Source organism: Choristoneura fumiferana, chromosome 2 (genome assembly GCF_025370935.1).
Source record: "Choristoneura fumiferana chromosome 2, NRCan_CFum_1, whole genome shotgun sequence".
In the NCBI taxonomy this organism is placed as follows: Eukaryota; Metazoa; Arthropoda; class Insecta; order Lepidoptera; family Tortricidae; genus Choristoneura; species Choristoneura fumiferana.
The window spans coordinates 17,674,287-17,688,777 of record NC_133473.1 but is presented as its reverse complement, the minus strand read 5'-3'; the positions used below and the strand labels follow the sequence as shown (position 1 = coordinate 17,688,777).

The window sequence follows — 14,491 nt, the reverse complement described above, 5'->3', positions numbered from 1 at the left end:
ATGACCGCAAACAAAATAAAAAGAATTATGTAATAGAATAGCCCTCGAATAAAGTTTCGGTTTCGGTGGAAACTACTAGTTCTCAGTCGGACACTATATGAGCGTTTCACCATCTACGAAGCGATAGAACGTTCACGCCTCTACAAAAATTTGGCAAAGTGAGCGGAGTTTAGAAGATTCGTAAGTTAATGACGTTCATATCATAGATTATATTATAATTTTTAACAATATTTACAAAAAATAATAAAGTCATCAACATCACTGAAAGTAAAACTTACAAAAATAAATGCATGCGATCGATAGTACTAGCATGAGATATATCCGAAGCCACAGTAATTAAAATAGTAAATTACTTACTGTAGAGGCCGAGAAGTAGGGGGTTGCCGGCCAAGCAGATATAAACGGCGTAGCGAGGCCGGCAACCCTATACCCCACGTTCCGGTCGAGGCTTGTATAGTGCTTTACTCAAACATAACATAAAATAATAATAATAAAAAAAAAAAAGAAATGAAGCTGGCGGGACGCTAGTCTCGTCGCCCTGTTGTGTGCGCGCGTTGAAACAAAAGACGGCCGCATTGCCGGGCAGCGGCCGGGAAAGATGTATGATATCTCTTTGCAAGCCGCTAGTGACCGCGCGGGCAGCCGAGCCGCAGCGCTTGCAGCGCGATACTTTCCGGCCTATTATTTGTAACACAACGTCAATATTTCATGTTATGTTTGAGAAAAATATTTTTCGATAGCCGCAATCCGTCACACCAGGCTACAGGTTACGATAACCGCCAATACATTTTGTTGGTGACTGGTTGCGTTACCTGGTGTCCTCGGTAGTAAAACCAGGCTTTAAAGTAAAAATATAATAAAAAAATGAAGTATTAAAAAGTATTTTAATATTTATGTGTCTGCAGGGCTACTACGGAATTCGAAAATCGAAGTTCGTATCGTACCGTCCCTCTCACTCTAGTATTAAATAATATAAGAGTCGGCGGGACGGTACGATACGAACTTCAATTTTCGAATTTCGTAGTAGCCCTGCTCCTGCTGCTCCGAAATATTTCATGCTATCTATCTGCATAATTCCTTCTTGATACTACGTTTTTACTATAATTTAAAGTCTAGTAAGTTCTGTTTTAGTAGAAAAAGAAGACGTACTTAGACAAGGGTACAAAATGTGCAGGCACTAATGTATTGTAATAGTGTGTCCAAACCTGCGTAGTGTGAAATGGCATACCCGAAGTTTACGGCCAACACTAGACGGAAAAGAAATTCCACAGTTAATGAACAGTAAGTTTTTAAAACGGCACTTTATTCTAGAGGTTTGGCATCTCAAGCCAGATTCGAACAAAACGGGAGCCATGTTGTAAAAAGTAATAATGGAAATTTAAAGTTCTTAATTATTTTTTATATCGCAATAAAGTAACGCGGTTTGGTCGAATCATGACTAAATTGGTGAAAAAGTAGCTTATAGACATAGGTTTTTAGTTTATACATTATTTAATTATATGTAATTATTATTAGGTATATAATTTTTTTTATTAAAATGTTAACTGCCTCATACACTTCGTAGCTCTTTAGTAAGTCCAACAAGCTGTATTAAAATAATATGCAGCATTTATAAACATTCTTATACAATATTTAGACTCTTACAACAAAAAACATTCAAGCTTAAATAACAGTTTAACATTTATGATGTGTTTTAAATAAGTGAAATGTTGTACATTCCAAAAACTTTATTGACAGGTATTATTACGTTTTTGTGCCTTAATTAACATCACATTAAATGGAAATTACAATTAACCCAATACGTTATTAAACCATCCAAGCTACAGAAGCATTCATGCTTTTTTGAAGATATCATGCCATGAAATAATCCTTACTTTTAAACAAATACAAGTAACCGAAAATAGAATTCCACCTTTCAAGTTAACAAAACATAACTACTTATAAATGAGAAAGAATTGTTGGATGGTTAAAAATATTCGCAAGACAGTTCCTGTTTTGATAAAGTAAACCATTTATTTTTATCACAAGGACATAAATGACCTTTTATTGACATCATATGTCTTTTTACATGATCCAAAGCAAATTATAATTTCTTCAACAGGGGCTATCTAATATTTATCAAAAAATTTATACCTTGAGGCCAAACACCATTTTCAAAAATTGTTCGTAGTGGATTGTGATCACTCCGTCTTGGTCAGTGTCAAATTGACGGAAAGCTGATGTTAAAGTCTGGAAATAAAATTTGTTTAGTTGAATTTAAATTATAAATTTTATTATTATTTATCGCTTATGTTTGTAATCATTTATAGGGTTCCGTATTCTTTGTTAACCACACTCGCAGATGGCCAAGATACAGGCTCAGCATAGTTTGGTCACTGGTGGATGGTCTTAAAATTTAATAAGTGATCTGGGCCCAATTGCATTATAAAGTCAACCTAATAAAATAATATTAGTGAATTTCAATACAAAATAGCTAATACTATTAACTTGTATTTCGTTATCAATCTGGCCCTGTTTTTGTCAGTAAATGGTTTTGTAATTATTTTTTTTATTAATGTAGCTTTGACAAGATTTCATGGATGTCGTAAGAGGCGACTGAGGATATAGGTTAAGTATACTGTAAGCGACAGGCTAGCAACTTGTCACTATTGGACCGTTTTTGTCGAGCTTAAAACCTAAAATTACTAAAAGTGGCTCCGAGCAGTAACATTTCGTGTGCTCTGCCTACCTCATTTGAGAATACAGGCATGATGTTGTGTGTGTGTGTGTGTGTTGACAACATCAACTTCTATATGTTTATCGTCTGTTGTTTTAGCAAACTATTTGTGTACTAAAAAAAAAGTATACTTACATACAAAGTGACACAGCATTGAATAAAATCATCAAACAATATAGTGCCTCGTCCAAATCTGTCAAACTTCTGCACCATAGTCCCTACAACTTCATCAGACAATCTGTACCCAAAAGCTGTGAGGGCATTCTTCAGTTCTTGTCTGTCAATGTTGCCAGAGTTGTCCCGGTCAAATGAGCGGAAACAGTTCTGCCAGTCTGTTACATATTTCCATAGAGCTCCAAAGTCTTCAAATGATATGACACCTCTGTTTTGTTTGTCAAACATACCTGAAAATAACAGTTGAGTCATTAACATGATGAAGAACATTCATTGAGTAAATAATTGACATCTTACTAAGTTACCAATTTTTAGAATATGCACAATGAAAGTATATCTTAATCCCTAGTATGCTTAAGATAAGACGCAGGTCCTTGCAAAATGTAAGGCTTCTTTCTTTTCTTTGAAATCATCATCTTTTTTTTTTAAAGCAGCAGTAGTTGTGCTTATTAAATTAAAACAGATTAGATTTGAATGTAGTATTTTTTTAAGCATATAAATAAATAAGGGTTATCAAATAAAGAATGTAATTAATTTAAATATAATATTTGTACAAGCTTTGTTTAGCCTGGAATCAAGTCCAGGTTTTTATTATCCCACATAAAATATTTTATTTATTCCTTACTCTTACTCATACAAACTGTAGTATTCTATAAATTAATTATGCTTCCAAACATCTTACCAATCATAAGCCGGACAGTCTCTGGATTGAACGGATTCCATGTACCATTAGACAATGCTTGCTGTAGCTCATCTGCAGAAATGTAGCCACTTCTGTCCTTGTCCACTCTGTTGAGTAAAAAGAAGCAAACTTTTGTAACTTATGGTCATAAAGCCCAGTTATTACGTCCAGTAAAACACTTGTAGTACTTGAATTACACTTTATTCACCTTTATAGGGAGCTGTGCTTGCATGCATACATGGGAATGTGTGTGTCTACCCTACATCAATCACTTTTTATTATAAAAAGCAAGAGAGTTCTACCCACTTAATTATAATGTACATGACACCAGTTTTACTTGCAAGAAAAAATGAGGAATATTGAGGAACTGCAGTGCTTGATTGACCACTTCAAACGTTCGCTAAAGCGAGGCCCTAGCAATGTAATGTAATACAAGTTTCATTTTTCTTGCTAGCCTAACCTGGGCTTAACAACAGTACAACAGTAAAGTGTAGAAAAAGTAAATAAGAACTAAAGCTAGTTCTTCATTGGATGTAGTTCTCCATGTTGATTCATGCAAACACAGTTCCATTGACAGAGTGGTATTTACATTTTAAAATTAAACCTATTTTTAATGTCATTTTTTTTTAATGAAAGAAAGTATAAATTTATTTGGCAAAATAAATAATGAATGGTTTATTTCTGAAGGTGTTATATCATGATATTGCTGCCTTGCATAGGTGGTCTCAGAGTGGCAAGGCAATGAGGGCTAAAAGACAGACGAAATATCGCAAGATGGCGTTAGTATCGTGAGGTTTTTTGACAAATAAACCTCACGATAACTAGAAAAAAAAATGTCCAATTCTTGAAGCTATTGCACACAGGATACTAACTGGATAGAAACCCAGAATCATGCCTTGGACGATGTAGCGTGGCGTCGCATTTAATTAGTGTGTTTCTGCCTTTAAAATGGTTTCACTGGAAGAACAGCGCTGACTCCATCTGAGAAGTCTGCATTTATGCTGAGGCAGAACCATTTTGGGTATGTACTTTTTCCTTTTGTATTGTGATATTTTGTCTCAAATATTTTTTTTAAATTTTTATCTTTTACCAAAATTACCCTAACTAAATATCTAAAGAACAGAACAGCCAATTAAAATACCACTAAAATTGATGTCACAGTCAAATTTAAGAAAAGAACAATTATTTTTTACCGCAGGCTTTAATCAGAGAATTCCCGTGATCCACCCCAATACCGCCCACAACCTGAATTGGGGTCACAACTCGAGGTTTAGTAACGCTGTTAGTTAAGGAAATAATGTACATACAAAATGTTTGTTCTATATAACTTGTTGATGACTTGTCTGTGTGTACGGAATAAACATGTCATCTTAAGCTTGAAACAACAAAGTAAATGGGTATCAGCATAGACAGAGAAGAAATTTAGAACCATAAATGACTGTCATATCTCACCTTCTGAAGATATCCCACAGAAATTCTCTGCTTGGCATTGGGGATTGGAAAGACCTGCAAAGAATTATTATTATATTATTTTCTTGCCCAAAACATAATTAATTTCATTGCTCACCCGCAACCTTAGGATAGCTAAGTTTATGCAAGATAATATATATATAAGATATCCACTATCCTAATCATTCGTGTGTTAACTGTGGAATGCTATCACCACCATACTTGTTGATAATTTGCACCTTCTAAGTGAACATTTTATAAAGTGCTATTGTACAAAGTTACATTAAAGTGAAGAGCTAGACTAAAACACTGAAGTGTAGCAGAGAAATTCTTTTAGTTCACTCAAAACATAATTCGCAGTAGGTAACTTAAAGAACAACCAGTTGCATGCAAATAATACAAATTCATGGAGTCATTTCACGTATGAATAGACCTATGCAGCACCAACGCTACATTTTGTCGACATTCAAGAATATATGAATGTGTACGAATATGACGAAAACTTACGAAATAGAGGAAAAACCACATTCTAATGACTAACACTTTGTTACCGTCACTTTTTAAATACAAGAGTGTACTTACATGTTTGTGAAGTTCTAGTGTAATTTAACACAAATCAAGCCAAACTTTAAACGGCTCGATAAACAAAAATACAATGCAGTAACTAATAATTATCTCGAAAATGATAAGATTATAATAAAGATGCAATGTATTTTCGACGTGCTGCGCTGCTTTAGCTGTCATGTGTCATCTGTCAAGGAGACAATTTTTTTAATTCATCCTTCCGATGGTAGGCAAAAGGAACAAAGTTTATATTTTATTTTTTTAACAATGCAGAAAAAATAGAGGTTGACAATCTAAAGAATAGATCAAATAAAGTAATAAGTCGTTCTACCTTATAAATAACAATGTGTACTTTTGAGTAGTGTTGAGTCTTAGTCGTCTTAGTCAATGCACCACAAACAATTCAAGATTAGACTTACATGTGGCTATATGGGCTTACAAACTTTTGTCTTTTCCAGAAAGAGACAACCAAAGAGGAAGGAGTTACAGAAGGAGATCTCTAGATCTCTATTCTATAAGGAGAAAACTTAAACAAAAAAAAAAACAAAGTTTGTTTCAGACACATCTAAAAACTTGCAAAAACACTTTTTAAGCTTTCAATGTTGCGTTTTGTTATTTATTTTGAAATGAAGGCTTGAAGTCGGTACTAAAGCAAAAAAAGTCATGAAATACCGTCTTTATCTAAATTTATTTGACTTTTATAAATATACATCTGAGGGAGTGATTTGTTTCTGTTTAATTTAACATTTATTTTCATTTTTTTTTCTGTTTTGTTTCGTGAGGTTATGGCTGTTACGATGGTTTGGTTATGCGTATGTATCATGCTTCGATATTAAAATGGCGGATGTCTCAAGTAATGACCGAAAAATAAAGCTGACTAAAAACGGAAAAGTTGTAAAAAGACGCTCTCGAAATCCAGAAGGTTAGTATGATGATTGCACGCTCAAAACAAACGGCAATTTATGAACATTGATCAGATTAACTTAACTGTCGACTTCTTTGATATGTGCCTTCCGAAATGTTCCATTTTTGACTCTTATTACTTTCTTGACACGTAAGTCAGACTTGAAATAGTTACTCGTAAAGTTTTCATATTTTATTAATTCATTCAGAGAACTGAGATTATACGATTGGTTGCGCTTACATAAATAATGTAGGTATTATATACTATAACTTCGTATTTCCTTTGTTTGGTTTTGCTAAGGTTTGAATAAAAAATATATTTGTTATTTTTTAGAATGGCACAAACAAAAACAGAAACGTCTCAGAATAGCAGGACTCGAGTACATAAATGCAAATGGCAAATTGGTTCCTCCCAAACAGCCTGGCCCTGACTGCAACTGCCGCCGTAAATGCTTTCAGAAAGTGCCAGAAGACATAAGAATGAGAACCTTCCAGGGCTTCTATTCTATGAAGACCCATGATGAGCAAAATGCTTATTTATTTGGCCTTATGAGGCAGGTGGACGTCAAACGTAAGAGAGTTAAATCTAGCAGCCGGCGAACATGTACTTTTGAATATTTCATTCGTGTGAAAGGCCGTGAGACTCAAGTCTGCCAGACAGCATTTAAAAACATTCATGCCATTACTGAAAGGAAGGTTAGAGTACTCTGCAAGAAAATGGATGATGGAGTAATGTTTCCCAGTGACAATCGTGGGAAAAATAGCCATCGTCGTTCTGGGGAAATCAGGCTGCCAGCTGGAGTAATTGAACAAATTAAAAATCATATTTATTCTATTGTTCACACTCATCGCCTAAAAGACTTCATTAGACTGGACAAAATTGCAGGCTTAGAGATAAATATCTCAAAGATGTGGAAAGACTATATCAAAACATATGACCCAGACAACATTACTGCCACAATGCCCAAATCTAAAAGAAGCTCTGACTTGGCATTGCCTAATGAGACTCCTACTCAGTCTCAGGCGACACCAGTTCCACAGGAAACATTTGCCCCTCTCGCATATCCTGGCAGCGGCCATCTGGTTAATTTGGCTGAGAATTACTTCCAAAATCAGTACCAGACAGCTGCATTGGCAAGCACTGGTACTCAGACTAATTTCTATCAAACTCAGAATGGAGCTCAGAGCATGGGTATCCTCCTACACTCTACTGCTGCTGCAAGGCCTGCCCAGCCTGCTACAGCCTACATTGTGCTGCAGACTAAACCTGAGCCGACAGTAGCTCAGAATCCAACAATTGCATACACGCAAAACCCAGAAGTCATCCAGGAACATGACGAAAATGCAAAGGAGAAAAAGGTAAAGAAAGAAAGAAGAAGGGGGCCTCTTGTAAAGCAATGGAGATATACTAATATATTCCATTACGAAATCAATGGTGCAGCTCTCTCTGCAATTAAAACTAGGTTGGGCATGTACTATGCAGAGAGTGATGCAGCGAGGAAGAAGGCCAAGCAGGCGCGCCCGGCCGAGGGTACTCCCACACAAACACCTACAGAGCAGATTAGACCTACTCACACTGTTACTATTTACACATAGGATTAATGCCTTAGTTTTTTGCTTGGCTGACTGGTTAAGTAAAACAGTCACAATTACCCTGATTTATTTATGCAATCTTATAAAATTAATCCAGGCCATTTAAGCCAATAGTTGATTAGTTTTTCAGTTGGAATGTGTTCATTCAAACTTGCCCAACCACTTGGCAATTACTCAGATACATTAATGACATCTTGCATATACTATGACCATTGGTGTGCACACCCCAGGTTATTAAAGCAGTTCTCAATTTTTTTTGGCTATGTAACACGATTGGAAAACTAAATATTGGCAGAGCTAAAAACAACTAATTAAATAGGGGGTTGTACTCTGTAACCTTACAGAAGTATTTATTTTAATCATGTGCAGTACTTTTGTGAAGCCCCCACAGAACACTGAGAATGGCTGCATTATGAATACGCTTTGTATGGATTGATAATGTTCGGAATAAATAAATGTGATTTTATTATACAAAAATTATGTCAAATTTACTATAGGAATTATGATATTTTGCTTTTAAATAGTGACACAAATTAATAATTTCAGTCATTTTTTATAGTAATATTTGTGGTTTTCTAAGATACTTGGTAAAATTGAATTTATAAGAATCACTTTCAGATATTTGGGAAAAGAGACACTTGGTCCCCACATTGTACTGGAGGCAATTATCTCTTTCCTTGGTATACAAGGTGCTAATTGAATAACTGAAAACCTCAGATACCCGAAAAATATTTTTTAATTTTAAGTTAGTTGATTGCGTTTATTTTTTTAATATTCTAAAAGATATTCATGTGTTTTGCTAACTCAGTAATTCTACTTCATTTCTAACTCTACACTCATAATATGTATTTGTCAGTAGCTCTTTGACGTTTTTAGAAGAAAATCACACATTGACAGCAAAACGGCCAGTATTAAATTATCGAAATAGTATGCAACCTCGCTAAAATATTTAATTGGCGCATGTTGCAGTCGTATCTTTTAAACTGGGCGCAATAACAATGGGATTTAAAAACACAAACACAACCTGATTTAAAACATAGTGTAATCGAATCTAATCTTGATTCTGAGAAAACTACTTTTTAGTTTTCAGTTATTTAATTAACACCTTGTATATACGGTAATCCTGTTGGATCATATTATTATATGTATTTAGTTTTTAAATAATCATGAAGCTATCATTGTACTACCTTAAGGTATTAATTTTAATCTTACGTAATTATTATAGGCAATAATCTGAATAATGCTTGTATTAATTCATCTACATTGCTGGAATAATAATATTCAATTAATTAAAATATTAATTTATACACTTTTGTTTTCATTATCGCTTCCATTAAGGGCCTACGCGAGGGGTTGGACACTCCGCAGTTTAGGTACGTTCGACCGACGCGCCTAATCATTACATAGTTGTTTGTTGTCTGTCATGTATGTTAAAGTATATTTACTTATTTATTAATAGTATTTTATGCAACTGTATCGTAATAGGTGTCCTTAAAACACGAGTGTGGGTTTATAAAACGAGGCGTAGCCGAGTTTCATAATAGGGTCACATGAGTGTTTTAAGGCCTAATTACGTACAGTTGCATACAGGTAGTTTATTGAATTCATATTAATACCCACTGTTATCTTTATTCATCGGCGAGTGGTAACCCTATGCACTTGGCGCCAAACCGGTTTCGAGTCAACGATACCCAACTGAATATGAACGCTCGTGTAACAAGATAAGTTTCAATTTCGCATGCAAGTCGTAAGAGTAGGGAACGATTTATATACCTAAACTTGACTTTTGTTCGAGAGAGTCCCTTCTGTACGGTAGTACTATTAGTTATTCTGTGCCTACGCTAGCTGTCGCGGATGCAGGTAAAATCCGTCCGCGTGCAGTTAGCGCTTAGCTCATATATTTTTCAATAGGCGTCCACCAGCACGCTAGCGTAGGCCCTAATGCTAAAACAAACCAAATCCTCAACGCAAGTAAGGTCTGCATTTACTACACATCAGGTAATTGAATAGACCTCGCTGGCAAAACAAACTCAAAACCACTCGCAACCTGCTATGCCTGCAGGCGGTCGTTAAAGTAGACTCATCTCGGCCTAAATACGTCCCACCGCTGGGCACAGGCCTCCTCTCAGATTGAGAGGGCTTTGGCCGTAGTTCCCACACGGGCCCTGTGCGGATTGGGAACTTCACCGTAAAACTAGAGGTCAATTTCAAATTTCCTTCACCGTAAAACTAGAGGTGCAAGCATATGTGGTCAAGCTGGTAGGTAATGGGTGGAATATATTAGTAAAACTCGAGAGGTGCAAGCATAGGTCTGTGGTGCAAGCTGGTGGGGTATGAAATGAACCCAGCAGCAATCCTCTGCTTGAGATGCCATAGGTCAAACCACTATGCCCCCACGGCTGACACTATCCGAGAAGAAAACTCATGTTTTAGATCAAGTGCCTATGTCTTTTCGAATGCTTTGATGATACTTGCTTACAACGTTTCTTTATCTATGCAACAAGGTGACTATCTAGGTGTACTAAATTCAAACAGACTGCATTGTAACTGCGGACTGCTTAAATTTCAGTCACAGGTAGCATGCAGTTTTGCAGACTGTACAGAAAATTTATGAGCAGTCAGCAGTTACATACAATGCAATCCTTCTTTATCTGCAGGGCTACTACGAAACTCAAGTTCGTGTCGTGCGATCCCTCTCGCTCTCGTATTAAACATATAAGTGTCAGAGAGACCGCACGACACTAACTTCGAGTTTCGTAGTAGCCCAGCAGAACATTTGTAAAACGAATGAAATTACAAGAGGTGGTTTTTATGGAATTTTATTGTACACTTAAATTACGCAGACAGGACGCAAACGCCGCCGACGTCCTTGATCTTCTTCTCGGCTGTTTTTGAGAAGAACTTGGCTTTAACAATCACAGGCTGTTTGGGGAGCTTGCCTTTGCCCAGCAGCTTGTAGTAGCCCTGTAAAAAATATTGTTATTTGTTATGATCTGTATATACTGTTCTTCTTTTGGGTTCTTACAATAACAAATCGAAAATATTAAGAATGAAAGTAATCGGATTCTGAAAACCATTACCGATTTGATGACTGGACAGCTGATAAGCAAAGCCTGAGTTTGAGGTCCCAGGTTCACACTTCAGTCAGAGATGGGACAGATGTTATGTATGAAAAATTGCCTAGTACCCATAACAAATTTCTGTATTATGAAACATGTAATATTTATTTTATTACCAGTTCATATCAGTTTGTAAATTTCTACACACAAAAAGGGCATAGGTTGGGCTGAAACTTATGAGGAGTTTGGCCAATTTACTAATCATAATAAGTCACTAGCCGTTGCCCGCGACTCCGTTCGCGTAGACTTCATTAATGGCTATCCCACATGAACTATGCAAATTTTCCAGGATAAAAATATCATAGGTATTATGTTCATCTCCGGGACTCAAACTATGTTTATCAAAATCCAGAGTAGTAGATCCAGATATTACCCCCTACAGCCTACTTTACCTCTTTATATTACTTTTAATAGATAGTAGAAATAAAAATAGATTAGTGAAGTCAATGTATAGGAAGTAACTAATTCTTAAGATTTTGCCTCCAGCGACTTTTGGCTTTAATTTTTATGGATGGTGTAACTCCCACATTTGTGAAAAATTTGCCAAATTTCAGCTTTCAAAACTTTACTCTTTGGTTACAAAATAGAAAAGATAAATAAAGTATTTTATTTCGCCAGCTGGCAAGCAAAACTCACTAAATTTCTGTCACTGCTTTTCAAACAGTTGTATCTAGTTAGTAATTTCATACTGAGATACAAGCTTTGTTGCAAGTAGGTATTTTGTACTTAGTGACCTTTGCTTGTCACCCAACGATTTAAAGATATCTTAGGATATCTCCATGTTCTCTCAAAGCTATGCTATAATTTTGAAGAAAAAAACATTACTAATATTATAAATGCCAAAGTTTGTGTGTGTGTGTATGTTTGTTACTACTTCACGTTAAAACGGCTGAATGGATTTGGATCAAATTTGCTATGTAGATAGCTGGACATCTGGAATAACATACAGGCTACTTTTTATCCCGATATTCTCACAGGATCAGAATAAAATCTCGAAACTCATCTGCTCGATGTAGAGTTATGAAATTTGGCACTGTTGTTTATAATGCAACATCAATAAAGACCATGATGTGATTTTTGGGAATTTTCACAGGAATTTATTTATTTATTCCATTAATGGTAATATAATTTATGTCACATAATCATCATCAGTAAATGTATAATATATGTGAAAACCTCAGAAATTAATTCACTAAGAAAAGAAATACCTTTCATCTATTTTTTACCATAATCCGTAATTTTTATTAAAGTTGAAGTTTGGCTTATTCGGCACAAATGTGGCATTACACTATCCATAAAAATTAAAAGCCAAAACTCGATGTAAGCAGAAGCCTATCCTGGCATGGCCTTTCCAGTCAATCCAACCACTAGATGTGGGTGAAATTTTACTTGCATAGTTAAAATCTAATCATGCAAGTTACTTAAAAGCTAGTAAACATGCCTAATGCATGCCTATAAAAATTGCTACTGGATAAGAAACTAGCCAGTTGTTTATGACTTAAATTGTGTATGACTTACAGCCTTAACAATGTTGATGACGGGCACTTTTCCATCGGTGGCATTGGCATACTTAAGGCGCGACTGCTCCGACACCAGCGTCCAGAGCTTGTCGAGGTTCAGCACTGGGCAGAAGTCCTTGTTCCGCCTCAGATGGTAATTCCTCATGCCCAACTGTAAATTAAATAATTATGCAAATTATTATAACTGTTATAATGTGAAGATATAATAAGAGAAGACGCTTAGCCCTAAAAATATGGCATTTAAAACCACTTTACAAATAACCTTTTTTTTATCGCCAAAAAAATACAACATTATAAGAAAACCAGACTTAATCAGTAACAGTGTGTGCAAGGTTCCTTATCCATGCTGGGCTTGCATGGCTGCATAGAAACTATAGGCCATTTCATTCTAAGAGTCTGTGCCCAGCATTGGGCAAGTTGTTCACAAGGAAGAGTAATAAAATTGTTCTCTCAATTGTGTACTTTTTCAGATCACTAACATTCTTAATCATGACTTGGTACAGTCGAGTTCATAAACTTGAGCAAAAATATCTGAACATGCTTATCTACCCTGTTATCAATAGAGCCGTGTTCAGATATTATGATCAAATTTTTGCTCACAAGTTTATGAACTCTACTTTACATGTGAAATAGTTATATCTAAGCAGTATTGAACTGGCTTGAATTAACTTAAAATAATAGAAGCAGATACTTTAATAAGTTAGTTAATAATACCCCACATGCTAGATTCAGTGGGTCTACTCTTAGTTCCAAGATCAAGCAACTTTATTTACGAAAATAAGTTGCTATTTTTATTTCGCTTTTCTTCAGCCTGTCCTTATAAAATTAAAAAAAAAATATATATATATAAGAACAACACTTCAGAATTACAATGCTTTTGTTCAATAAGGGTTCATTTAGTAATTTTGTATGATGCACACAATAACTGGGGAACATATAGAAGATGTAATTCTAAAAAATATTTTTACCTTGCCGAAGTAACCTGGATGGTATTTGTCCATGTTAATTCTGTGGTGGTGCTCACCACCGGCGTTACCGCGACCTCCAGGGTGCTTGCGGTGCTTGCCTGCAACCCAAACATATCAAAGTGAATCAAAGCTGATACACGACCAGACATGGGTGACATGTATCACGCAGAGCGGCATCTTGTTTGAGGTTAGAGCACATCCATAGTTAATTTGTAGTTAATGATAATTGTTACTCACCGATACGTCCGTGACCATGGCTCACGTGTCCTCTCAACTTCCTAGTCTTCTTTTTGGAGGTGGCCTGAAGAATAAACGTAAGGTTATGATAAACATCACAAACGGTTTTATTAACAAAATAATCTTTCAGGCACCATCATTAACACTATTTACGCACTAAGCACCATTATATTTTATAAGAAATATTACGATTTCAAAGATAAACTTAGATAAAATGCTAGAAATAAACACCAACCATATTTCCGACTTCAACGTCAAATTCACCAAAGAAAAAGAAAGAAGGAGCAATACTCGACGTGACATATGTCAAAAATTTGAGTTGCCAGAGATCATAAACTCATGCTTGGTGTTTTACAAAAAATTAAAATGAATTTACATCTCATATATTTCGTTTTCTATTTTTTTTTACCGTACAACGGCAAAACCTACTAGACACTGGCAAAATTGTCCTCCAATGGACAGCGCCATACTTTTTCTAAAAAACAACAATATTAATTTGCTTTGCTAACCATAAGCCATAAGGTACGAAAGATTAAGTTATCAGTATAATGTAATGTGAATCCAAA

General features: G+C 35.5%; 3 protein-coding genes across 4 annotated transcripts; 1 reads left to right on the top strand and 2 right to left on the bottom strand.

The window, feature by feature from the left end:
* Window positions 1–5,764, bottom strand: LOC141445296 (programmed cell death protein 6-like). Of its 2 annotated transcripts, XM_074111095.1 has the most exons (6): window positions 5,604–5,764; window positions 5,025–5,078; window positions 3,573–3,679; window positions 2,852–3,120; window positions 2,134–2,229; window positions 1–1,247 (listed from the first exon to the last, which is right to left on the bottom strand). In XM_074111095.1, coding segments are annotated over exons 1-6 (540 nt in total). In that variant the 5' UTR covers window positions 5,606–5,764; the 3' UTR covers window positions 1–1,235. The 2 variants fall into 2 exon arrangements, with proteins under 2 accessions (XP_073967196.1, XP_073967197.1); XM_074111096.1 differs by having other exon boundaries at window positions 1–2,229.
* Window positions 5,765–6,263: 499 nt separating this feature from the next.
* LOC141445295 (uncharacterized) lies at window positions 6,264–9,104 on the top strand. Its single transcript, XM_074111094.1, has 2 exons — window positions 6,264–6,507; window positions 6,823–9,104. Exons 1-2 carry the CDS (start codon window positions 6,423–6,425, stop codon window positions 8,082–8,084), a joined length of 1,347 nt encoding a protein of 448 aa, XP_073967195.1. The 5' UTR covers window positions 6,264–6,422; the 3' UTR covers window positions 8,085–9,104.
* Window positions 9,105–10,884: 1,780 nt separating this feature from the next.
* On the bottom strand, window positions 10,885–14,244 carry LOC141445294 (large ribosomal subunit protein uL15-like). Its single transcript, XM_074111092.1, has 5 exons — window positions 14,161–14,244; window positions 13,926–13,989; window positions 13,689–13,786; window positions 12,719–12,871; window positions 10,885–11,045 (listed from the first exon to the last, which is right to left on the bottom strand). Exons 1-5 carry the CDS (start codon window positions 14,161–14,163, stop codon window positions 10,917–10,919), a joined length of 447 nt encoding a protein of 148 aa, XP_073967193.1. The 5' UTR covers window positions 14,164–14,244; the 3' UTR covers window positions 10,885–10,916.
* Between the last annotated feature and the right edge of the window lie 247 nt (window positions 14,245–14,491).

Bases quoted from the DNA above. Each gene is read 5' to 3' on its own strand.
- LOC141445296 (XM_074111095.1), bottom strand. The intron at 3,680-5,024 runs GTGAGATATGAC...TTTACTCAACAG, and splicing joins CTGTGGGATATCTTCAGAAG to AGTGGACAAGGACAGAAGTG. The intron at 2,230-2,851 runs GTAAGTATACTT...TTTTATTTCCAG, and splicing joins AATGCTGTGTCACTTTGTAT to ACTTTAACATCAGCTTTCCG.
- LOC141445295 (XM_074111094.1), top strand. From the start codon at position 6,423: ATGGCGGATGTCTCAAGTAATGACCGAAAAATAAAGCTGACTAAAAAC. The intron at 6,508-6,822 runs GTTAGTATGATG...GTTATTTTTTAG, and splicing joins ACGCTCTCGAAATCCAGAAG to AATGGCACAAACAAAAACAG.
- LOC141445294 (XM_074111092.1), bottom strand. The intron at 12,872-13,688 runs GTAAAAATATTT...TTTAATTTACAG, and splicing joins ATCCAGGTTACTTCGGCAAG to TTGGGCATGAGGAATTACCA. The intron at 11,046-12,718 runs GTAAGTCATACA...TATTTTTTACAG, and splicing joins TCATCAACATTGTTAAGGCT to GGCTACTACAAGCTGCTGGG.